A 24,244-nucleotide genomic window follows, 5' to 3' on the forward strand; every position below is an offset into this window, starting at 1 on the left:
CCCCTTCTGTGTTTTCAGTGGAGCTGTGGAGAATTTCATTCGGTTTGGAGGCTCAGCTGCAGGCTCTCTCTTCCCCATCCCCCATCCTTGCTCCATCCGTCATTCTCACCAGCTCTGGACAGAAAATTATTACCCTACACACTGCTTTTCACTCTGACAGGAGTCTGCTGGGTGTCTGCAGGTCTCGAAAAGTCTCCGATTTTTCCTTTTTCGTTTTCCTCAAGAACGCTTCAAACAGTATTAAACAGTCTTGAATCAAAATTTGCAAAAGCCATGGATGTATTTCACTCTCGTAGTTGGTTTTAAAATGACTGCAGGCGGTTAGAAGGTATTTAAAAATTGGCCATCAAGCAGATTATTACCAGTGATTGTCCATTGGCATATAATCTGACACTTCATATGTCTTCTTAAAACATCCATTTTTTATTCTACCTAATGGATTACATATCAGGTTGTTTTAGTTCCTTATATAAAAATATATATATTGTTTTTATTTTTTGTATTGGTGACAATTTAAAAATTAGAAGTTATATGGTTCCTAATCCTTTTGAGTTTTGGAAGAAAATAAAAAATAACTGTATGTGACGTTGTATGTTGTTATAGTTATACGCCTAAATCAGAAAGAGATGCTTTACTAAACTTAATGGCAGTTACTGTTATTGTTTTGTTTTTTTTACTCAAAGTGAACTAAATGACTTGTTGTGTAACATGTGTGTTGCAAGTTTATTTTAAACATCAACTCTTTTGTTTTGCTGAGTCTCAAACCACTAATTAGTCCAAAAATATATCATAAAAATAAAATATCAACCTAGCAATAAATAGAGTTTAAGAGCTGAAGTGAACACTTTTTAAAATTAAATTTAGGCTCTAAAAAGAGACAGATGAGGAAAAAGACTGAATAGTCGTCATAATCAGTGGTGTCGACTGATGATTCATCAATGCCAATATCTTTTGTCAGCACATAATTTTTTATTATTCTGATTGCTTAAATGTTTTCACTGAAGTAGCTGTTTTTCTCCACACCATTAGTATGTGTTGTGTACGTCAGTAGACCTCTGTTTCAAACTATCATGGTGGATAAAAACAGAGTCTTCAGCTGCAACGTGGTTGAACAAGCCGGGTTATTAAAGCTTTCAAAAGTCAAAGGGGTGTAAAGTATGGGAGTACTTCAAGCTAGCAGACAATGAAATGTAGTTTATATGCTCTGCGAGGTTTCCTTGGCTTAGCACAGTTCAGAAGGAAGCGCATAGCTGCTTGAAAAATAAAACTAAGTTTTTTTTTAAGCTGCTAAATGGACTCTATGAAGTTAAACAGGGTGTCTGTCTGCTACATTTTCCAGTGAATAAATGTTTAAGGAAACTTTTAGCCTCAAATCTAGGCTCATGTTGGATTGATCAACACTGCTCTGGACCATTGTTGTATTGAGTTGTTTTCCCCCCACCAGCTTCGATCCGTTTTCTCCTCAACTCCTATTAGGGGGAAGCACACATCCACCAGGAAGCTAAGTCGAGCCATTTCCTCCACAAATCTGAGCCTGCTGATGAAGTAGCAGCTTTTTCATATTTCATCAGCTGCTACAGCAGCCAGAGTTGTTCATCGTCTCGTGGAGCCGCATCTACACTGTTGCTTTTGAATTCGCAGCTTAGCCGAACCCAGCCGCCTGGTGCAAACGATGACCGGCCCAGTTTGCTGTTTTCTCCCACCGTACGTCAGGCCGAGGTGGTCCGTGGTACACCTAGAAAGGGTGTGTGCTGCTTGTATGAAATGCAGACGTGTAGCGCGCTCGCTGTGACACTTCAGCTCTGGATGCTCGAGTTTAATGCAGGCTTTGTGTTCGTATCAGTCACACCTCTGGTGATGCTACAGAGGGATGCTGATCCCACAGTGGGAGCTCACAGTTTTGTACTGGGGGAACAGACACGCCAAGAGGGCTGACTGGGACCCAAGTCAGCCCGCCCCGCTGTGTTTTTCATCTTGCCTTCCACACCTCCGCCTTTCTTGGCTGAATGTTAAGAAATATATGAAGCTGGAAATGTGTGCGCAGGGATTTCCTGCATCTAGTAGAAGTGATTCGAGAGATTTTGGTGTAATTGTGCTTGAACCTGCAGTTCCACGCTGAAATTCCAGTTTTAATGTTCGACAAAGCTTTCATTTCGTTCACATCGGAGCGTCAGCGAGCAGACATTTTCCCATCACTTCCTCTGTGTGCTGTACGCCGAAATGCATTTCTTCTTAAATAAGGATGACAAAGTAAAAACTCTACTTTTTTTTTTTTTTCTGTAACCAGTAGAGCTTTAGGTATCTGCCAAAATATAAAGAAAAAAGTGTGAATAAAGCGATAGCTTCAACCTACACTTTTTCATTTGAAGTATTAGTTTCATGTTAAAATCTGTATTGTTGTACTTCAGTTTTATGCGAGTGGATGTGGGGATATGGTTTATTTGTATTCATGCATTTTTGATTATCATGTCGATTTGAAAATGATTAAAACAAATAAATGTTATGGGAATCAGGTCAAAGGTTTTATTCTGATTTACTTTAGCAAGATGGCTACTGGAAGGTTTTTGTTTTGTTTTGTTTTTTAGTTTACTACCAAAAATTATTTTAGATTTTCATGGTTTGAGGCAACCAAAAACATGCGGATGGATGGATGGATGGATGGATGGATGGATACTAAGTCTGTATATGTGAGTCTGCTTTTACTACTTTATAAAAAGAACCTGATGTTTAGTTAAAGTTTTTTTTGTTGTTTTTTACTTTAGTTTTATACACAAATATTAATATAAGACTGAATTTGGACTCATCCAATAACAATGGCCTTCAAAACCAGCTGTCAGACCGTGACTGATCTTTTCCAAACATATTTAAGCTCGTACACAATTCGACATTAACTCCTTTTTGACATGTTGGTATAGAAGTTGATTTATGGTTGGTGAGACTCCTGTTTCTCTGCTTTACTTCCTTGAGGCAGTTTCAATATTTTAAGTTTTTGATAGCTTTGTTTTTATGGTTAGTTTGACGCCAACAGGATCAGGATGAAGCGAGACGGACGCAGAAGGAATTTTAAAAACAGCTCCATAGCTGTTTGGGTTTCTTGGGCACCGGGTGATAGTGGACACGCACACAGTTAGCTGCCACGTCATCGGTTTTAAACTTGAAGGTGTTTTTAAAGGTCTTCACTTTCAAAAGCTTTTTTGAAACTATTAATTTTCCTCTACGAAACCTTAGTGTACTCTTGTACCCTTTGCTCCTTGATGTCGAGTTATTTCAGACAAGCATTAAATAGTTCACATTTTTACACAAGTGTGCTTTGTTCACACACGGCTATGTAGTGCAAGGCAGTAATGTGAGGCTCATTGTTGAGACAGGTAGATTTTTGAGTGATAAGGTCAAAATGTTTGCATGTTTAGCCTTTGGAGAGCAGGACAAAAAAGTAATAGCTTACCTTAAAGCAGTTTATCAGAGGCTTTGATCAGCATCCCGACTAAACCAGCGGTTAAATCATTCACAGCTTTCCTGTTGCACCTGGTTATCGCTTTAATAATTAAGCTGTACTGGGGATTTGATCTAAATTAACAAGTAAATTATGAGTTGTTTATAAATGTTTGGAATTTTTTAACTTTATATTAACTAAGCAGAATTGAATCTGCCAGGACAATTTATTTGCATTAAAAAAAAAAAAACTAGCTATAGGCATCTAATATTGACCAGATCAGTCCTTTTAAAACTTGCCTCCGATGTGTTATTTATGATTTTTAAGGTTAAGCTTTTTATTTGGACACGCTTGTGTGAAACAGAGTATCTCGTTTCATGAAAATTACCACTAAAGTCCCCAAAAATACCCAAAATAGCTTCTGATTTGTTGGGAAACCGGATAAAGCAAATGATCAAATAAATCCTCCTGTAAATAGAGCTTGGAGCCACGTGACGTTCAGATGTTATTGATCGATAGGATGGAGGGGAATGACTGACAGAGTGAAGGGGGGGAGAGCAGCGAACTGTTCATCTATCTCACTGCCAACATTTCCTTCACCGCTGGTTTCCCTTTTTCTGTTTGTTCTCCCCCTATATTTTTTTAAGCCAGAGGAATGTAACACATCTGCAGTGGGGTGGAAGTGTGTGTGTGCGTGTGTGTGTGTGTGAGAGAGAGAGAGAGATTTTGGTGTGGCAGTGTTTGTGTTGTTGTGTATTTTTTTTTGTTCTTGTTTGCTTTCTAGCAATAGTGAGCAAAGGGAGGGGGTGGCTTGGTGTATGTGTGTGTGTGTGTGTTGTCGTCAGCCAGTCACATTATTTTTTCCCTCCACATTTTCATGTATATTTCATGGAACTTGATCATTTATGTCAGCAGGAAAGAAGTTTCAGGGTTGAGCTGAGGGAACTGCATTTGTACATCAAAGTCACCTAAAGATCCTCAACAAGGTAATATTAAATAGTCCCTATTATTGTTGTGTTTGTGAAAAGCACATCTACATATTGAAAATCCATAGCCAGCCGCTGCACCTGTGATTGAGCTTCTTTCTGTAGGAGCCGTCTCAGTTTGACAGATGTGTTTTTATGACTGCAGTGTGCCCGAGACCAGAAACGGGAGAATTTCATTCACATATGGGTTTTTCCTCCTGTATTTTTTTAAAGTATTGTTATTTCTACTGTGTGTATTGACATAGAATGGATCAGTATTTTCATCTCCTGTTTGACTCTTTGAAAGCAGGTCAGAATATTTTAAAATCACTACATTTCAGGCTGATGACTTATTGTCATAAGTAGTAATTAGCATTAAAATATCCCCAGGTATGACTTCAGCGTAGGATCTTTTGGGGATGATGGAAAAAAGCTGTGTGCTTCTAAATGTGGCAAACATACACGCGATGGGATGTTTGTTCTGTAACAGTCCTGGTTGGGGTCTAGTCAAATAAACTGCCTCCAACCCCAGGCCTTCCTCAAGATCATCCCTTCATCCTTTTTCTTTACTTTCTTTTCCGTACAGTCATTGGGAGCTGATGCCTATCTCCAATGGTCATTGCATGAGGGGTGGGGTACATCCTGGACACGTCTCCAGTCCATCACAAGGCCACATAGAGACAAACGAAACAACAGCTATTTAGTCTCACTCACACCGAGGGACAATTAAGAGTTACCAGTGAACCTAACATGCATGTTTTTGGTGTTAGGGAGGAAACCCACGAGATCAATGATTAACACACAAGAGTCTTAAAAGGATATTTGTGATTTGTTGAAGTGCAGGCAGTTTCTTTGAATCTTAACTAGCAGTAGAGAGCAATCAGTGATTTAATTTTCATTCATCAGAGGGGAGGGCAGCGCAGTGGCACAGTTGGTTAGTACTGTATCCCTACATGACATTGTAGTTAATATTGTACTGCATTGTTCTGGGTTCAAAACCTAGCTGGAGCCTTTTTGTGTGGAGATTGCTTGTTTACTCCCATAGTCCTAAACCATGCATGTTAGGTTAATGGACGTTTCTTAACTGCCCTTAGGTGTGAGTGTAAGCATACATGGTTGTTTATCTAGATGTGACTCTGTGATGGACTGGTGACCCGTCCAGGGTGTACCCCCGCCCTGCACACTGACCAATTCAAAAGTAGCCGGCAGCCGGTGGAAATCGCTGTAGGAAACCTTCATTCAGCTGCATTTTCGCCGGTTACTTTTCGTTGATTTACGTTTGCCTAGAAGAGTCCCTGTGTTATCCCTGATCTGCATTATGATCCAAAATGTAATTTTATTTACAGGAAATGGTGATTTACTTCCTCTCCAAGTTTGCTTTTGATCATTTTAGTTGATCCATGGGCGCAGCCATCTTTGAGCAAGAAAGCAAGTGCCATTGTTGTAACACCGCCACTGATTGGACAGGAGTTCTCATTTATCTGCCGAGGTTTCTGATTAGTCGATGTTGGGGGCGTGACACTGGCAAATCAATTTTACACGATTAGTTACTTCAGGTTTACTGTCTTGGGGGGATAGTTCCTTTTCTTGGCTGAATTTATTCTCCATCTGACTTTCTGAAAACTCTCCCAGTCTTTCCAAAATGCCAAAAATTCTCACAGATTGTCCTAAAAAATAGCTGATTTTGGACTCTTCAAACACCCTTCCAGCCTTGTTCCAAATGCCAGGAAAATCCATTTCTGATGTTCTAAATTTCTCCTTATGGATGGTCAGCTCCCTACTTTTTCTAAATAGCTGCCTACTCCTGAAACCTTTTAACCCCCTGCTGCTGGAGATGGGCATCTGATCCCCACAGACCTGGACGGGATCCATTGGAACAATAGACGATGACAAAATACTCACTTGAACAAAGTTCTCAGGGAGGATTCAGGCTAACAAATACTAAGAAGAGGGTCTATTTAGGACCAGACTTCTGCTATCGAAAACAACTAGTAGGTGTTAAAGTTAACATTTGTTGTAGATTATAAGAAATGTATTCTGTCAATATGCTTGAGCTGTCAGTTGATTAAATTTAGTCACATAATAATCACACGTTTATTAAATTTTGTAATCTGTTGAAATTTTGCCCAAATGAATGCCTTTTAAATACGCTTCCTAACATTGTGATTTAATCAGCCAAGACTTTCCCTTTAAGAACGAGGCCTTGTGTGTAATCTGTGTCCTGCTGTGAAAAGTGTACGCCACCAAACCTGGCTGCAGCTGAGAGTCGCATGCCGGCAGCTTTAATTAGATTACTTATAATCAGCTATAAATATGTCTAAACAGGCCCAGGTTCTAGGATAGTTGGTGTCTAGAGTGCCGTGCGACGTTTTCAGTGTCGGGAGTTGTCTCTCTGTTCGTCGTCGTCGCAGCAAAGAGGGTCCAAATAAATGAAGCGGGTTATTAGCGTCTTGCAAGGCTACAGTTAGGACCAATCACTGTGGTTAGGAGCCTCATTAGCTGCGTGACATACGGTACTTAGAGTCCCCATTAAATCAAAATTGATGTTTGAGAGATTTTATAGTTTTACCTCACCCATGCACCAGAAAATCAACAATACAGACATACTGTTGAAGATTATCATAATGGTATTTTTAAATCCTGTCTTGGAAAACAATTGCAAATATTAATAATTCATGCTGCAGTTGGGTGCGTATTTTCCCACCAGTCAAAGATTTTCTCAGATTTTGAATTTAAGCGTAGAGCATAGCTGTTGTGGAGTTTGTGGATGGGGTGATCCACTGGATCAGCAGCCTCTCGCTCTTTCTTCCTTAGTTTATCCATCCATCCATCCATCCATCCATCCATCCATCCATCCATCCATCCATCCATCCATCCATCCATCCATCCATCCATCCAATATGGAAACCCCACCCAGAAAGGCCCAAGGTTGAGAAGCGATCCTGGGAGGTGACAGCGCTAACCGCTGCTCCACTGTGCCACCCTCCCTTAGCTTATGGTCCTTTTATTTACTAGTCCGGAAAACGTGGACGAGATTGCGGAAATTGACTTTCGAGGTGCAATTTTCAATGAAACATGGAATGTCGCATGAGTCAATATGTGGATGTTATTGAAGGATTCTGAGTTCTTCTTAATCTAAATGACTTTTACAAACTACAGGAAAACGAGTGAAGACCCAAACACTCAAAGAGTCATGGCAGAACAGAGGAAGGAAGCTAATGTCGGCCTGCTCTGCAGCAAACTCTTTTTCATGAAAACATGTTCAGAGCATGTTCTTAAAGATTTTGAAGCTTTATGAGCAAAATAAGATAATATATATATTATAAAGGTAATAAAGCTACAGAGCAGCTTCAGTGGGAATTTTAGTGTCATGTTGTTATTTAACAGAAACAGGAGAGACAGCAGCATCCTGGCGATCAGTGATCGAGTTAAATAAAACACAATTACGATAGAATATAATAGTTTTACACTAAATTTAATGTAATAGTTATACGATAGGTTGTGAATTTTAGGTTCTTATGTAAGGCACTTTTATTTTTCAAAAATAAGAACCATTTATCTGCTTTTATATGAAACACATGAAACTGAAATGTTATTTTATTTGCTGTTCGTAAAGATATTGTGAAATTTAAAATATTTTCCTATTTAATTGTTGAAATTGTATATTCTACCATATAAATAAACACTTTTTAGTAAAAAAAAAAAAAAAAGTTTACATCCCAAAACAGTATTTAGGAAAGAAAAATAAATAAATTTTGGTAGGAAATGAAACAGATTTTGTAGGGCCCTACTTGATTTAGACTTAAACGATGTTTTTCACCTCCCGCTGTTGGTGAACTATTTGCCAACGTCAGACATGAACATACATGTACAAAGCGTTATAAAGAGACGAGGAAATTTCTAGTGAATTTCTGGAAACTTTCTAGGAACTTTCTGTGGAAAGTCAAGCTGGGGAAGTTTGGAAATATTTCAAATTAGACATTGAAAACTTTCCACAGAAATTATGGGAATTATTGAGAAATAACTGGAAATAGGTGGAAATATAAACAAACTATTTCCTATCCAAACAAAAATATAAACATTGTGTTTTGTCACAGGCAAATAACGAGTCTGACCCAAAGTTTGCTAACTTCATGACCTGCTTTGCGTTTGATGACATCACTGTGTCGCAACATTTGTACAGCTCTTTTTTTTTGTAATCCTTTTCTGAATTCATGTACACAACCCTGAACAAAATAAATAGAAGTTATAGGATGTTTTATCATGTTTTTTTTTCACTGCATTCACATAAAAACAATAGAAAGTGCTGTAAAATTGCATTTCACAACTAAACTATTTACACTTTTATCCATCCCGACATGTCCAGGAACCTCCTGTTGCACGGTACAGAAATCTGGTTGTTTTAGTCAAGATTGTGCTAAAATATATTTGCCCCCAACCATACTTAAAATCCCTATTAAGGGTCAACCTTCATATTTTAAATTCCAGGTTTATTCCTGTTGTTTTCCATAAATTCCTGTTAATTCCCATAAAACATTTTTGAAATTTCCCAGATTTGTGTATCCCTACATGTACGTGTAAATGAGGACAACGTTTCAGAAGGCTGACTGTAAAATGCCAAGTTGTTACGTGAGTCGGGAAAAGGTTTTTTTTTTTTTCTGTGCTCGCGGGCACCGAAAACAAGACCAGCAAAAGTGGAGCGTGTTTCACAGCAAACTGCGACACATTTCGGGTTTCAGCTTCCGCTCGAATTCAGTGTGTTATTGTTGTGCGTTGGTTTTAATAATACTGTATGGTTCTGTGGTTGAACCAGGGTGAGAGATTCGTTTCACACCTGGGACGCAGAAGATAAAGCCGAAATGACATTTACATTTAGATGATAGTCACAGCTGAGCGCAAGAAGCTTCAGCTGTGCCCTTTTTGGAACGATACAAACAGGAACTTGTCTGTGTTTCTGAAATGATTATAAGAGAGTGATCGACAAAAGCTAAACTGTGAAGTTGGGGGGGAGATCTCTTTTTGGGCGAATGCTTAACTTGATGAGAGGATGAAATAGTTTCAAGTTGTGAAGCGAACTGGTACAGTTCATCTTCCGTGACAAGTACAGAAGGATCATTTTACTGCGCGTTTTGTGTTTCTGCTAATGAGCCGCAGTAAAAAGTTGTTCGTCGTTAAAGAACCGAAACTGGGCTGCATGTAAAGAGAGAAGTGTTTCATCAGAGCGAGGCTTTTTCAGCTGTGGGAAAGTCTTTTTATGCATTTCAGTTGTTCAGTTGTTTTATTTATGTATATATATATATATATATTCTCCTGCATAAAAGTTGCTGCTGTGGTTACCTCACTATAAGTAGCCCACAGCAGTCATATATGACATTTTAAATGTCAATTGGATGCAAAAGCCTAGGAGTCTCTCTGGAAGAATGCGCCACACACACATCTGTAATATTCTGTGTGTGTGTGTGTGTGTGTGTGTGAGAGAGAAAGAGAGTTGGGGAGGAGGGGGTTGGGGGGGTTGTACATAAATAAATTGTTCAGAGGAAACTGGGACGGTGGACACCAGCACATGCTTTGTTTTTAAAAGGAGTGTCTTTGTGAGCCTTTCTTTCGCTGCTCTGTCATTAAAGGAGATGAAAGAATGAAGTTAATCTAAGACGCTGTTTTGTGTTTTGTGAGACACAGCAGTGCTCGCCGTTAGATCTCCCTTTTATACTTTTTAAAGTTCGTCACATAGTTTCATATCTGCTTAGTTCAGGGTGGAAACGATGATAGTAGCTAACAGATAAAATTTAATTTAAACCTTTTTTTTGTCTTTTGACCCAGTTGCACTTATTTAAATAGGTCATACACTTACCTCCTCATGTATCATATTTCATACTGTAAGTTTAAACTGTTTAATTTAAAGAAAAGAGCCTTTTTTGTTTTAATGCAGAGACTTTCCCTAGCTTTACTGGGGGGAAAAAAAGACAAAATACCTAATTTAGTTTGACATTTTAGCTGAATTTCTTCCAACGTTTGAACATTTTTGGATGGTTTAAAGTGCTTTCTGTTGTTCTTTTTGGGGTTTTTTTCTTTGTTTGTTTGTTTGCTTTGTTTTCCTGCTCTTGCTGAAACTACTCAATTCCTCTGCTTAACGGGAGTTTGGCCCTCAACCTCATATTGAGCTGGAGAACAATCTTTTGTTGGCAAGTTTGGATCTTTTTTCTTTCCTTTTTTAAACCCTCTTTCCAATACAAAATAAAAAAAACAATGCCTTCAGTACTCAGTGTGTTTTTTATTACACTTTGACAGGCACCGGTCTTGTGAGCAGCTTAGGAAACTGAATTTTTTCAATTAATATTTTCATTCTGTTCAATAAAACTTTGTTAAATGAGCTCAGTGGGGTTTCTGTCAGCATCTGTGAAGCGCAACCCCTAACATGTCTCAATTAATGCGTCTAGCTCAGGCTTTTGGGGTTGTTTAGAGACAGGAAAACATCAACTCAAAGATATAAAAGTAAAGTTAATTACCTAAATATGCATTTACAATCCAGCCCATCTTTTTAATTTGTTACTTAGGTGGTCCTGAAGCAGCCAGAAGAAGCCAATTAAAGCGAAATGAGAGGGTCATGGAACTGTTTGTTTTCTGTTGAACGGGGTTTTTTGGTGCCTTTTTTCCTCTTTTAGAGGGTGAATTGTTAAAATAGAGCTGGACTGAGTAGCTCTGAATGTATAGAGAAGAAAATTTCCCCACTTCTGTTGTAGGTGAGGACAAAAACTCGCCTGTGGTTCAGTAGGAATCAGTTGAACACGTTCGGCCTCCGCCTGCTTGTTGCTGACATTTTGTTCAAACCGGGCTTTTTCTTATTGTTCCCCTTTTCACGCTGTTGGATTTTTTTTCTTTTCTTTACATCCCCGTGGCTCAGCGGACGACATTGGGCTGCAATGCCAGATTCACAGTGAACAACAACAAGGGGGGGGGGGGCCTTCAGTGGCTACCAACAAGGTCTAAAAACTACGCTGATGATGAGTAATAGTTATCAAAAAACTGGTCCAAATTTGCCTATATCTTTGTTTCGAAAGCGTACTGCGAGAGATTAAGTCAGAAATGTTGGGACGGCTACCAAGGTGGGTCTAGAACAAATCGAGGCAGGTGGGATGTGGGCAGCAGAATAATATGCGTGGCCAAAAATGCAGTTTTGGGAGCCGTGCACTTGAAAATAGGCCGTGATTTTCAAGAGCTGGCCGTTCAAAACGCAGCTGCACGGTTCCGTGGTCACTTGGCCGCCAACACTAGGAGTTCAGTGAGTCTGCACGGGAAAACTCACCTTTATCGCAATTTTCCCTCAATTTGGAGTCGCCAACTAGCCTCCCGTCTATCATATCCAGTGAGACACTAACTTAAAGATCAAGTGCCTAAAAACTGGAGCTCCTTTAACTCTGGCTCCGAATATCCATCGGTCCTTTTTGACCTCCAAGTTAAAAATCCCAACTTTAATGCAGAATTGAGTGCGGCAGGTACAGTCTGGGCTTTTACAGCCACTTTCCTTGTTCATGTAGACAAAAAAATGTTAATTTAAATCATTTTAGTCCTAAAGGAAGGGATAATTACAGACATGGCTGCTTTAAGTTATAGACAAAATTTTTAGCCCATCACCAAGTCAATAGATGTGCTTATCTTAGCTTTGACTTCAAAAACCAAATATAGCAGCTGTGAGCCCAAAACAAATGGGCTTACAGTGACTTTCATCATTTCTAAAGAAGTCTGCAGGTATCAGTATTACTGTTTCAACTCTTGAGTTTATTCTCTTCATCTTTCTCATCTCTCTCCTAGCAAATGGTGATGAGCCTGCGGGTGTCAGAGCTGCAGGTGCTGCTGGGCTACGCTGGGCGCAACAAGCACGGACGCAAGCATGAGCTGCTGACCAAGGCCCTGCATCTCCTGAAAGTCGGCTGCAGCCCCGCTGTGCACATGAAGATCAAAGAGCTCTACCGAAGACGCTTCCCTGCCAAAATGGTCTCCCACTCAGAACTGGCCCTGCCCGGTCCGCACCACCCAGCCTCGGTCGGGGTGGTTGGAGGCGGAGGCGCGGCGCTGCCCGCTGGCCTGACACAGCTGGCGTACGAGGGCCACGCCGGGCACGGCGGGGCCCCGTCGCCCGCTGCCTTACTGCCCCTCTCGCTGCTCGGCCCGGGCAAACACGAGCTGAGCGGACTGACGCACCATCTACCCGCCTCAGCCACGCTGCATCCGGTCCACCCAGACGTCAAGCTTCAGAGGCTGCCCTTCTACGACATGCTGGACGAACTCATCAAGCCAACCAGTCTAGGTGAGGATATGTGTGTGAGAATGAATTTGTGATGGCCGATGAGAGCTGGACACATGCAGTCCCTTCATCCTCACTTCAGCTCCAGGCCATAAAACCCCTCCTGTCTACTATGTGTCTGTTTTCTTCCTACTTTTTGTGCTGTGAAAATACTATTTAAACATAAAACTGCAACAAAAGTCTGATGTAAATGGTTGTGAGTGTATTGCTCCTGTAATGATCACGACAGCAGGCACTGAAAACACTGACGCTCGTGCTTCCTCTGGGTAAAAAGGGCTCCTTGCTGGCGTCTGTGTCATGCTTCCTGCTAATGTGTTGACAGAGTGCAGAGGGGTTCGAGTGAAAATATACCATTTTTCTCAAGTTTTCAAAGTAGACGTGAGCCATAAAGATTACAAGTGCAAATGGTAATTGGACACTTGATTCATGAAGCAGAAAACGTCAGAAATTAGCTGTTTCATTTTGGTGGCTGTTTTCCAAAGGCTTTGACTAATTATGTTTAATTATGATAGTATTTGGTGGTTTGCTCAGTTCTTTTCAGGTGATGAGGAAGAAAACCTGCATTTATTCACACAGTAGATATTAATACACTGTTACACGTGATCATAAATACTTTCCTGGCGTCTGAAAGTAATTTTAAGAGATCCAGGAACTGGATTGATTACAGCATGCTTTATAGATGAATAATGGTCGCCTGGATGTTTGTGGTTACAGATGTAATTTGTGCTTTCATATAAAAAGCCGTGTTTCCATCGTATTCTTGTATATGTAGCATTAAGAACTGTTTTACATTACTGTGAAAACTTTGTCTCTAAGTGAATTGCTTTCAGTAATTTGAACACAAAAAACAAAAGTGTGAGTCAAGCAAACATTAGTCAGCTCATTTATTTATCATTTGGGTCGACAATGTAAAAGAATGAAGAATTGTTAGCCTCCTATTCGGCATTGCTAATTTTCCTTGTTGCAGTCGTGACAGTGACAACCGTTCTGCCTCACAAACACGTTGTTATGGGAGTGCGTGCACCATAGAGTGACGCAGTGATTCCAACCTGCGATAACGTCCCCCCTGGGAGAGCCGATTGCATCTGGATGGCACTAAATACAGGTGTGAGTGCTCTCAGAGGGCATCGGAAACCTCACTCTGACCACCTTCAGAGGGGGTCTGGAGCTTTTTTATTTTTACTGCTTCAGTGGACTGTACGTAAAAGCGCCCTGAACCTCACTGTAGGACCACCTGCTGACCCCTCATGGGCAGCCAGGTGATTACCTGGATGTCTCTCAGTTAAAACAGCCTCCTCTGCCCGCTAATTAAAGGTGATTAAACAGCTATCCATGGCAATATTCTGCAGATACGTTTTATTTTTCTGGGGTTTTTTTCAGCGAAAGGTTTTCATCGTTAATTTTAAGAATGTTTCTTAAACTAAATGACAGATTCGTCTGCGTTTTATCAGTGGATTACCAGGACGCTCTGTGGTGAATTTCTCTTTAGTTTAAAGTTTGTTCTGATTGTTTTTAGTGCTAATTGGACCCACTGTGGTCACCGTATGGTTCTGTTATCCTGTCAATCGCAGAACAACAATCTGAGCAGCATTATGTCGTAATATATTCACCTAATTAAACCCACTACTGATGTTAAAAAAAAACAAACAGCTGCAGCCCGCTGCGGTGGGGTTTTACAGGTTAAAACCTTCAGTGTATTTTTGTCGACACTGAGCTTTTTGAAGTCACTAATCATTTGATGCTCCTTCTCCCACCTCCCCCTCCCCCTCATATCAAATCTGTTGGGTAATTAAGCTTACTAAGAGTTGCGTAGGCCAAATAGCTCCACGTCGGTGAAAGCCCAAGTGACTCTGAGCCATGAAAGTGACAGAAAATAAATATAGTTCAGGTGGTTGAATGTGTTTGGGGTTTTTACATCAGCAGACCTGCTCACTGACAGTCCAGAAGCGTTTTAATGCCAGGTGTGAGCACTCGTACCTAAAGATGACCATTTGTGCCAGGTCTGAACAAGGCCAGTATCCATTAGCGCACCTTAAGAGGCCTTCTCTGCAGCCTGCTATACTGTTATCGATATTACTTTCAAATAGTAAACTAAGAAATATTGTAGGCTGTAATGAATTTGAAAAGCATTATGAGTTTTCTCAAACCAGGATAACGCTGAAAGAGGAACACAAGTACATGGTTTTAATTATTTACTTTTAGTTTTTTGACTGCTGCAAAACATCTGTTAAAGAAGACGGATATCAGTGCTTAAAATGGTCCAAATCTGTTCAAATCGAAGTCAAAACCACAACTGAGAAAACATCAAAAGCCCATTTTTTTTTGAACACTTTGACGAGTAGAAGAAACAGTGAAAACCTGGATGTGGCACTCAGTGGCTCGTTTCAGTGTAACACTATGGCTGATTTTGCAGGGAGATGCTTATTAGTGGCCTCCGCTGCATTTATTAAAATACTTAATTGGAGGCGTTCTTACGGGAGGAGGCTGTCTGTTCCTGCAGTGGAGGTTTTGCATTTTGGGAAATTATCACAAGCAGCAGTGAGTGAGTACTGAAAGCTTGTGAAAGCAACGTAGAAGGAACAAATTAAAAACAACAACAACTCGTCCTCTCAAATAGCTCTTCATAATCTGTGGAATTATCTCCATTGGTCTCACAGGAATAGCCGGATCTGTTCATGTCACTCGGGAAACGTTCTTCATCGAGAGTTGCTGTGGGAAAAATAAAAGCCAGCAGAACCCGTATGATGCTTTCAGCAATGGTCTACTGGAAAGCTTTAGTTTTGTCACTAATGTGGGTGCTCCGTTGTTTTGTTTTCAGCAAGATAAGACACCCGGCTTCACTGAAAGAATGAGTCAAAATGCTTTAAGGAACCGGACGAAGACTGGAAGGAGCTTTATTTCGGCGTCACGTTCGACATATCTGTGTCACGGCACAAACGAGTCAAAACGCCAAAGGTCTTCCAGCCTAACTCATCTGCATAAGATGACATCAGATTAGGTTTTTGATTATTGAGAGTGTCTGATTACCCTGTGGTTCTGTACCAGAGCTCCTACTTTCAGCTTCTCACATCACCCCGTTGAAAGCCGTGTCGACATTAAACCCAAACACACAAATCTCTCATAAAATAGACACAAGTGTGTCAACTTTGCTTGTTTTCCGAGCGTTTTCAAGTAGGAGCTCACCACTCAGTACCGGGCTTTAGGAGATCTCGAGAATCTTCTCCTGAAAATCTTTATGAAGGCCTGCCGTTTTAGGCTCGTATCAGGTTTTCTGGCTGCCCATTAATGGATTACTTAACAGACTTTTAATCTTGGTTTCATCCCGATAAGATTTGTCTTCACATTACACCCAGCATCCGGCCTGCACTTAGCATAATAACAATCTTTGGGCTCTGGGATGTATTGCAAATATATGGAAATGTCTAGATTTTCCTGCATTAGCATTTTAATAGAGTAAGAGGCCGCCTTGTGATTAATTTGCCTGCAGATGCATGTACAAACACAGCGCCTGCAGCTTTGTCATCACACCATCTTTCTCCTTTTCCTTCCGCCTCTCTTTCTCACTCTGTCCATTTCCTGCACGCGTCCCATCCCTCTCCGCCTCCTCTTCCCCTCCTTCTCCCTCCGTCTTCTGTCTCCGTGGTCAGAATTTGCATGCAGAGTGATGAAATCACACGGGCACGCACCTGTGCCCGCGGAACACGCCCTCCCCTCATTTGAATATGAATCCGACTTTCGCATCATTGTCATTTACAACGTTCTCAAAACGCGCTTTCCCGATAAATAATGCATGTTGTCGAGCGTGTTGTCGTCGGGGAAGTAGTAGCAAAAACCTCGGCCGGAGGTTGTTGCGCATCATTACACAAAACTAAATATTTACATTTCAAGAATGAAAGTGTAGCTTTGGGGTGATGACCTGTTTTGTCTCTTACAGAGGACAGGGCTGAAGCTACCTGAATACTTGTCATTTTCTTTTGCTTTAACACCGTCGGTCTCTCTCACCTCACCGATCGCGCTCTTCGTAACGTCTCTTCTTCTCTCCCAGATCTACTGATTGCTGCCCGGCCCTCGTTCCCTCCCCATTGTTGTCGGGTCTCCTCTTACCTGGCCTCCCATTTCTCTCTCTCTCTCTCCCTCTTTTTTATTTTTTTATTTTTCTGATTACCTTCCCCTCCTTGTTTGCCTGCACTCTCGGTTCGCCTTTTTATTTTTCCTGGAAATTTGATTTGTTGGTGTTGCGCGGGCTTAACCCGGAGTATAAATAAACACAAGTGTGCGTGCATGACGAGTCGAAGGCAGCGAAATGAGAGGATGATTATTACTCGTTTCCAGTTGGTTCTCACTGACGAGCTGCAGGACCAACATGTACGTGTGTTTGGGGTTTTGAATAGTTTCCAGCTCTTGTCCTTAAAGAAAGCGATAAATACATTGTTCCAGTAGCTACAGATGAGCGACTAATTAAAAAAAACAACTTCTCAGCTTCTGTTTGGTAAGTTCAAGCTGCTTCATCTATTAACTGTGCTGTTTATAACAGTCCCACGTTGGCCATGCTTAATTTTTCACTACATATGAATGATTTAAGACAGTAATTTACTTCTCAATATACAGATGATTGATTGTATTATTTTAGGAGTTACCGAGCCCCTGATTTGGATTTAATAAGAGGTGGGTTTGTATGTTCCAGGTAATTGGATTTGACTGGAATGCTCTCGGCTTCCTTTTGAATTATAAAACCAGATTTGTGCTGCGTGAATCTCTCTCCCAGCGCACAATTTACATAATGAAAATGCGGGAAATACCAGAAAACGCAAAGTTTGTACAGTTGTTTATGTTTCCGAAACGGCTACTTTGACGAAAACTTTGTTTTTTTTTGTTTTTTTCCCCTCGTGTTAAAAACTGTTCTGGATATGAATATAAATCCGTAAATTAGGTTGAATTAGGACAGGTTTACTCAACACGTTTAGGAGACCGGTCGAAGAGGATGATGGTTACTGATCCGCTGCATAAACATCAGGCTTTCTAGTTCCTGAGAAACTGCAGCACGTGAGAACGTGAGCTCTGATTTCCTGCCTCGGCCTTATTCAGCACAGCGACTGTGCATGTAAATGTAGTTATTATCACTCTCACACCATGCCCCCCCCCCCTCACACACACACACACATCCTTTCTCCTCCCCCCCCGTCATTATCCCTCCCTCTGGTGCCGTTCTCCGCTCTCTGCTGAGTCTTATCAGTCTGGGGAATAAAGGTTAGACAGCCCACAGCTCGGCCCTGCCAGCCTCCACCGGTCAATGATCTGGGCTGCTTCGTCTCCTCCTTTATTACCATGGCGACCTTACAGGTTGATGCATTCTCATCCCCATCATTTTCCATCCTTCATAAATAGATATAATTCCGGTGCACAGACACTGTGATTAAATCAACACATCTAGAAAAGGATGCGGACTCATTTTCAGTTTGATGAGAAATTTGCTCGTAAAGGCTCGCCACGTGAAACCACTACTGCTAATGTGTTGCGTAAAAATGACGAAAATATATTCTTTGCTTCAACAATAGATTGTTGCATGTTTTTTTCGTGTGCTTAGTCCCCAAAACTTGTTGGGTTAATTGCTAAAATGCCCTATTTGGCTGTTTAGGCTGCAGCTAAACTCAGAGTCATTAAAGTTTATTGTTGGTACACACTACTTTTTTATTTTAGAAGACATTTGCATAACTTTAAAACATATCTTTTACCAAATATGTCATAGTAATGTTTTGAATTTTATCAAAAACATTTTCAAATAAAAGCTGACCTATCTTACAACGCAGTAAAATGTATTATTTTCCATTTTTATTGGTTGTATTGAAGAGACCGTCCTGATGCCCTCAGCTCTGTCTGTCAGGCTTAAACCTGCTGCACTGAATTTAAAATGAAACCTTTAGAGCAGTTTCATATTAAAGCGGTATTCATATTTTAATTCTATGAAGCTTTCATCAGATGATACCAGAGTAAAAAATATTACCTTCTGCTTAAAATTTCTTGTCATGATGTCTTCTTTCTGTGTATAATTTTAGGGCTTTTTTAAGGGTTTGTAATCTTCATGTTTTAGTTTAAAGATGCCATTTTATCACTTAGGTGGTTTCACAGTAAATAAATAGATAATTTGAACAAAAAAGTTCAAATTTTTACAAAACTAACAGAGGATTTTAGTTCGACTGAACCCTGGCAGCATGTAGGCCTTATCAGGTGTGAGCGGCGAACGCAGCAGGTTTCCAAACCTCCTGAAGATTTGATTTGAAGGTGTGTTTAAAACAGACCGGAAAGTGCTGCTGGACATCTATCAGTGGAGGGAATAGTGGATCACAGGCTGAGCTCCTGTTGTTGATGTCTGACTAATAATATATATTCGGTGAACGAGTGCGTTTGTTATTTTATAGAAACAGCAGTCGACCGGTGACAGCTGACCGTGTGACGTAGGCTGCATAGATTTGAATGTAGAGCGGGTAAATGAGATTTGATCACTTGAGATACATTTCCTTGACCGTGAAACACTTTCATCGGTTCAGACGGAGCTTTTCCTCAAGCCCTGGGAGGGATTTTATTGTGAAATCTGTCTGAAGTGCCCTTTTATTAAAACAGGACAAAAAGTACAATCAATTATGAAATAGTGAATCATAGATTAAAACGGTATTTGAGGTCTCGCTACCGTTTGACTTTCTCCTTTAAAGTTCAGTAAGTAGACTCCATCTGACCAAATCTACATTTTTAATGTTTGGTTTTCTTTGTGGCTCTCAAAGCACCAGATTAGCACGAGCAGGATGTCAGAAGTTACACATCAACTCCACAACCTTAAGCAACCATTAAATCAGCGCAACTCGATTTACTCCTGTTTTGCTCTCCAACTGGTTGAAGCAAATAGGCGCCTCTTTATGGAATCGCTAAAGAGATGAAATCAGATACATTATCAGCTTCACGCAGAATGTTATGGTGCCTGGTGTTTCATAAACATACTTCAATCCAAGTGAAAACACAAGCTGATATTTGCCAGCTCAAACTCTGACCCGCGTCTGACCCCCCTGGAGTAAATCCTTCATTTCACTGTAAACAACTCTGCATTCTCTCGGCAAAACGAACGTCAACAAAAAGCCGCCTTTGCTGCATTCAGCTATAAACAGCCTGCTGAAAATGGCTTCCATCATTCAGAGCCTATTAAACCTGCATTATTCTGTCTGAGTTGGTTCATCATCATCGCCGCATGTCGCTTGATTAGACTGATCCAACTCTTAAAAGCTGTAAACATTTTTTCGCTGATCTCAAACAGAAACTGTTCCGCCTGCAGAGATTCGTTTCATGTCGCTTCCTGAGCGCCTGGGTGTGGCATTTTATAACGTGAAACATTTTGAAATGCCTGCTGCAAACGCTCATACAAAGCCGTCTGACCACTCAAAAACCATTAATGCCAGTCTTAGCAGTCCTGGAATGCCTAAATGAGCCTTGTCAGCGTGGATGTAACTATGCAACGCCCATATGCCGCTAATAAAAAGTAATTACAGCTGTCAGAGGGGTAGAAAGTAACGCTTCTGGAAAGATTTTTCGTTGTCACTGTGCACAAGTGTGGGCGTAACATCCAGAGCTGACCTTTTGTTGCAGATCCTTTCGGCATCGTAGCGTCACATTTGAGTGACACCGAAGGAGTTTTAGCCTTTGTTCTGCGTGCGAACGCCGTTTCATCCGACGTCGGTGCGCGACGCGCGGCGGGCTCATTGTGTGCTCTCGCCTGTGGTGCAGAGAGAAAGTAGCAAAGCCACTAACAAGTTAATAAACTCCAGCTGGGCTTTGTTGTGCCGAAGACGGGCTCCACAGCCGAGCACACTCTCTGAAGTTCGGCTCGCACGTCTTTCTCCTCGAGGCAGAGCAAAAATCCCACAACTCGACTTTTCTAGGTTTTCTTGTGCCGTATTAGAATATTCTAGCATTTCAAACAAGTACACACGGATGGCCAGAAGTAAGCTAAGACGGCTTATTGAGGAAAGTTATTTAGTTCAGATATGTACTGTAGTAAAAGAAATACAGCAGTGTCACGGTGTCGTAACAATGTACCCAGAACTAAGTTTTCTGTTTTCTGGACTAACTCAATGTGGAGACATTTTAATAGGCCGCCGACCCCTGCGACTTTGCCTCTACAGAGCGGACTCAGACTTAATAAAAAGCCTTTCGGAAGTTAAATCATCGGTTAATGATTGGCTTACTGGTGTGCAGAAATTCCAGGCCAGTCGCTTTCTGCTTAAATGTGCTTTTCATTACCGAGAGATTCACAGAAACCCGTTACTTTGTGCATTTATTTGACAGATATCTTCTGTTATGTTGGCTCTACAAGAACTGCTGGTTGAGCATTTCGTTTTATGTAGATTTTAATGTATAATTTTGGGTTGATTTTCTCCTCCCTTTGAGCATCAATCCGTTGGAGGTCGTTCTCCACATCTGTCAGTCCTCCCACCATCTGCCGTATATGAGTTTAAGAATCAAAGACAAATGAAGCGCAGCGTAGCGGTCGGTACGGTGGCAGGTCTCGCCAAGGACACGAGTCTGTATGTTTCTGTGTGCGTTTAAATATTCACTCACTTCATCGGGAATCTCGCGGACGCCAGAACACCTCGTTTGATCCTTTCCTTGACCTGCAAAAAAAGCACTCATTCGAACACGACCTGCACAAACACACGCCTTCCTGAGATCCGTTTTCTTCAAAACAACAATAAAGCATCTTTTTTTAGTACCGTCATCCGAACTTCATTACAAATTCTGCTTAATCTCCAACTTGAGAGCCCATCCCAACAAACTCCTGATGCACTGAGCTTCATAATTACATGTTGTTCCTAATGAAATCGAATTTTCATTCATCGTCAGCGTGCCTGTGTATAAAAACGATTGTGCCGATATTTAATACCGGTTAGTGACACTAAGCAGAGACAAGTAATTGCGTTTCTGCTCTTAAAGCCATTTAATTTATTTGTCACTGACCGAAGATTAGAAGAAACTTAATTTGTTAGATTTATTCCTAACAGGAGGTAGTCAGATTAAAGCATCAAATAGATGAAAGTCATGATGTAAATCCTACAGGCTGAAAAATTTAAAAAAGGGCACTTTTTTTTGGAGAAATTCATCCTTTTATGCACCTCAGTAAACACATTCTGGTTTGACGTCCTCAGTACTTTTCAAATTCTTTATGTTCAAGCCTGGCAGACAAATCCAAATCTGCACCCAGATAAATGGATCCTTCACTTCTCACCTGTTTATGATCACCGTGGACTAAACCACCTGAACCAGGAACAGGGAGGATTTATTGGCGATGATTAAAATAGTCTTCGGCGTTTTCGTCATGATCTTCGTTTTGCTGTGCTGATGACGAGTCAGAAATAGTGTCTGTGAGTTGGTTTCCCGATCTGAGCTCAGACGGTTTTGATGCTGAGGGGAAGCGGGAGGAGAAAAAAGACTCAGCTGGGGCTCATAATTTACCCTCTGGTGAAAGAAAACTTCTTGACCAAGAGGTTCATGAAACTTAGCTACATATAAAAACAGCCCTGACAGAAAAATGTCTTTACTCCGCCATCAGTGCGAAATCGAAAACAGGGTTTTTGTTCGCGTACGGCGGCGGGTTTTTCAACCCAGCTGCTGCTCCGCTCCTTTCCATTGTGTTATTTGGTTATTCATGTCGCTCTCCTGTAAACAGGGACATTTTTCATTAATGATCTTTAGAGCAGCTGGGAGGCAGACTTTACTGCTTTTGGAAAGGGAGGTGGGGGGGCAGCCTCGAAGTCTTCCTTTTTTTTGTGGCGTGTATGCTATGCAGAATTACCCAGATGTTCATTAGTTTCATAAAAATTACTCTTCTAACTTTAAAAAAGCAAATTAAACATCTCAAACTTTTTCTTTTTTTCTTTTTTTTAAAGAAAACAAGCGGCATGACCAGTCTTAAGACGAATAATGGGTTGTTGTTTTTTTTAAAAATGGCCTTCATTGTAGTTTCCTTCGAGTTTTAATACTCAAACAGCATCTTCTCAGATGATATCAACCACTGTGTTAATCCTAAAGAAGCCATTGTCTCAGTTTTGGTGTGTGTGAAGGACTAAAAGTTGGGTGTGTGAGACCAAAAAAGAGGAAGACGTCAATCATAGCTCGTATCAAGCCTCCTCGTATCTTTTCTAACCACACATGGAGTGAAACACCAGAAACAAATCCACTGCCAAAGACGGGGGGGGGTGAGTTTAGAGTGATTGGAGAGAGAGGGGGGGGGGAGAGTGAAAGAGCACTTTCTATTTATAACCCGCGTGCCCGGAGAGGAGGAAGACTGTTGTTCGAAAGCACACTCGTGCCCGGGTTTGTTCTGCAGGCTGCAGCTGAAAGGACACAGGGATGTACGGCTACAAGTGTTGAGCACAAAACCGGGGGCGGTACGATGGGTTTGCTGGAGGGGGGGGAAGAAAAATTAAAGACGTTTTGAGAGGAGCACGATCGGTTCGGCACATGAAGAGCAGCCTTCGTTCCCCTCGACGTCCTGCACAGAAAACAGAATATCCCCAAAGAGGTTCGGCTGCTTCAGTGAAGTAAAACGTAATCACTCTGAGAATAAGGGCATAAAGGGGCCTCAACTGCTGGTCATAAACGCATTTCAGGATGAAGACTAAAAGGTGTCTGTGGCTGCGGAAGGATTCGTTTAGAACCGTTTCCTGCAGAGAGTGAAGTTCAGCGATTTATTCAACTAATGCATCATGATAAAGGTGTAAAAGGGGAGCGAAAAATTGGGCATTAACATAATTAAAGAGTGAGCGAGCATGGATTCTGTGCTGTTGTTTTGTTTTTTCCAGCGTGCTGCCTCTACAGAGCTTAAAAACACAATCACGCATATTTCAAAACAGCATCAAATCATGGATTATTGCAGCCTTTTGTTTTTATTCCACTTCATTTTCTTTGCAGAAGCCAAACCCTGTTGTCCCACAGCCTTATAACGAATCTGGATGAATTAAGAAAACCTGTCCACCGTAATAACTCGCCAGTACCCGATGGTTGAGTTTCGTAATCTGTCTTGCTTGTGTGACATTTGTGGTCCACGTGAACCGTTCGTTGAGGTTTCAGCACCTGACGTGTGAACTGACGAGCGCTTTTTGTGTTTCCTCTCTCAGAGTCAGTCGATCAGACGAGATCTAACATGTTTGTGAGTTTTAACAGCGATGTTGAAATATCTTTTTAATCTCCGGACAGATAAGTCCTGCCTTAGTTGGAGTCTGTTTGCCAAAATATGTTAAATGCCTCTAGCTGCGATGCTGCCAGTCTTTGGATTTCTTTCTGGGAAAAAACAACTTTAGTATGTTTCCAAAAATAATTACTGTTTTCATTGAACAGTTCTTGTATTAACTCTTTGTGTGTGTTTCCTTTACACATTTTAATTTTTTTATTTTGTACATTTCTATTGCAGCTAGAGACTGAAATGCTCCGTCTTTGCTTTTATTTATTTGTTTTGCTCCCTCAAGGCCGAGACTGTTGCGATTCATCAGCTGACTGGTCAGAAAG

The 24,244-nt window shown here is 41.0% G+C and overlaps 1 protein-coding gene across 2 annotated transcripts in view; it reads left to right on the top strand.

The window, feature by feature from the left end:
- LOC108237844 (E3 SUMO-protein ligase PIAS1-like) overlaps window positions 1-24,244 on the top strand; it is a 52,414-nt gene that overhangs the window by 18,124 nt on the left and 10,046 nt on the right. Inside the window, exons 1-2 of one of the 2 annotated variants that reach the window (XM_037980008.1) lie at window positions 4,327-4,419; window positions 12,208-12,703. In XM_037980008.1, coding sequence (XP_037835936.1) covers window positions 12,211-12,703 — 493 coding nt within the window. In that variant the 5' untranslated portion in view covers window positions 4,327-4,419; window positions 12,208-12,210. Of the gene's footprint in view, window positions 1-4,326; window positions 4,420-12,207; window positions 12,704-24,244 lie in introns of those variants that run through there. The other variant, XM_017419540.3, reaches the window with a different exon arrangement.

Source organism: Kryptolebias marmoratus, linkage group LG15, assembly GCF_001649575.2.
Source record: "Kryptolebias marmoratus isolate JLee-2015 linkage group LG15, ASM164957v2, whole genome shotgun sequence".
NCBI classification, from domain to species: domain Eukaryota; kingdom Metazoa; phylum Chordata; class Actinopteri; order Cyprinodontiformes; family Rivulidae; genus Kryptolebias; species Kryptolebias marmoratus.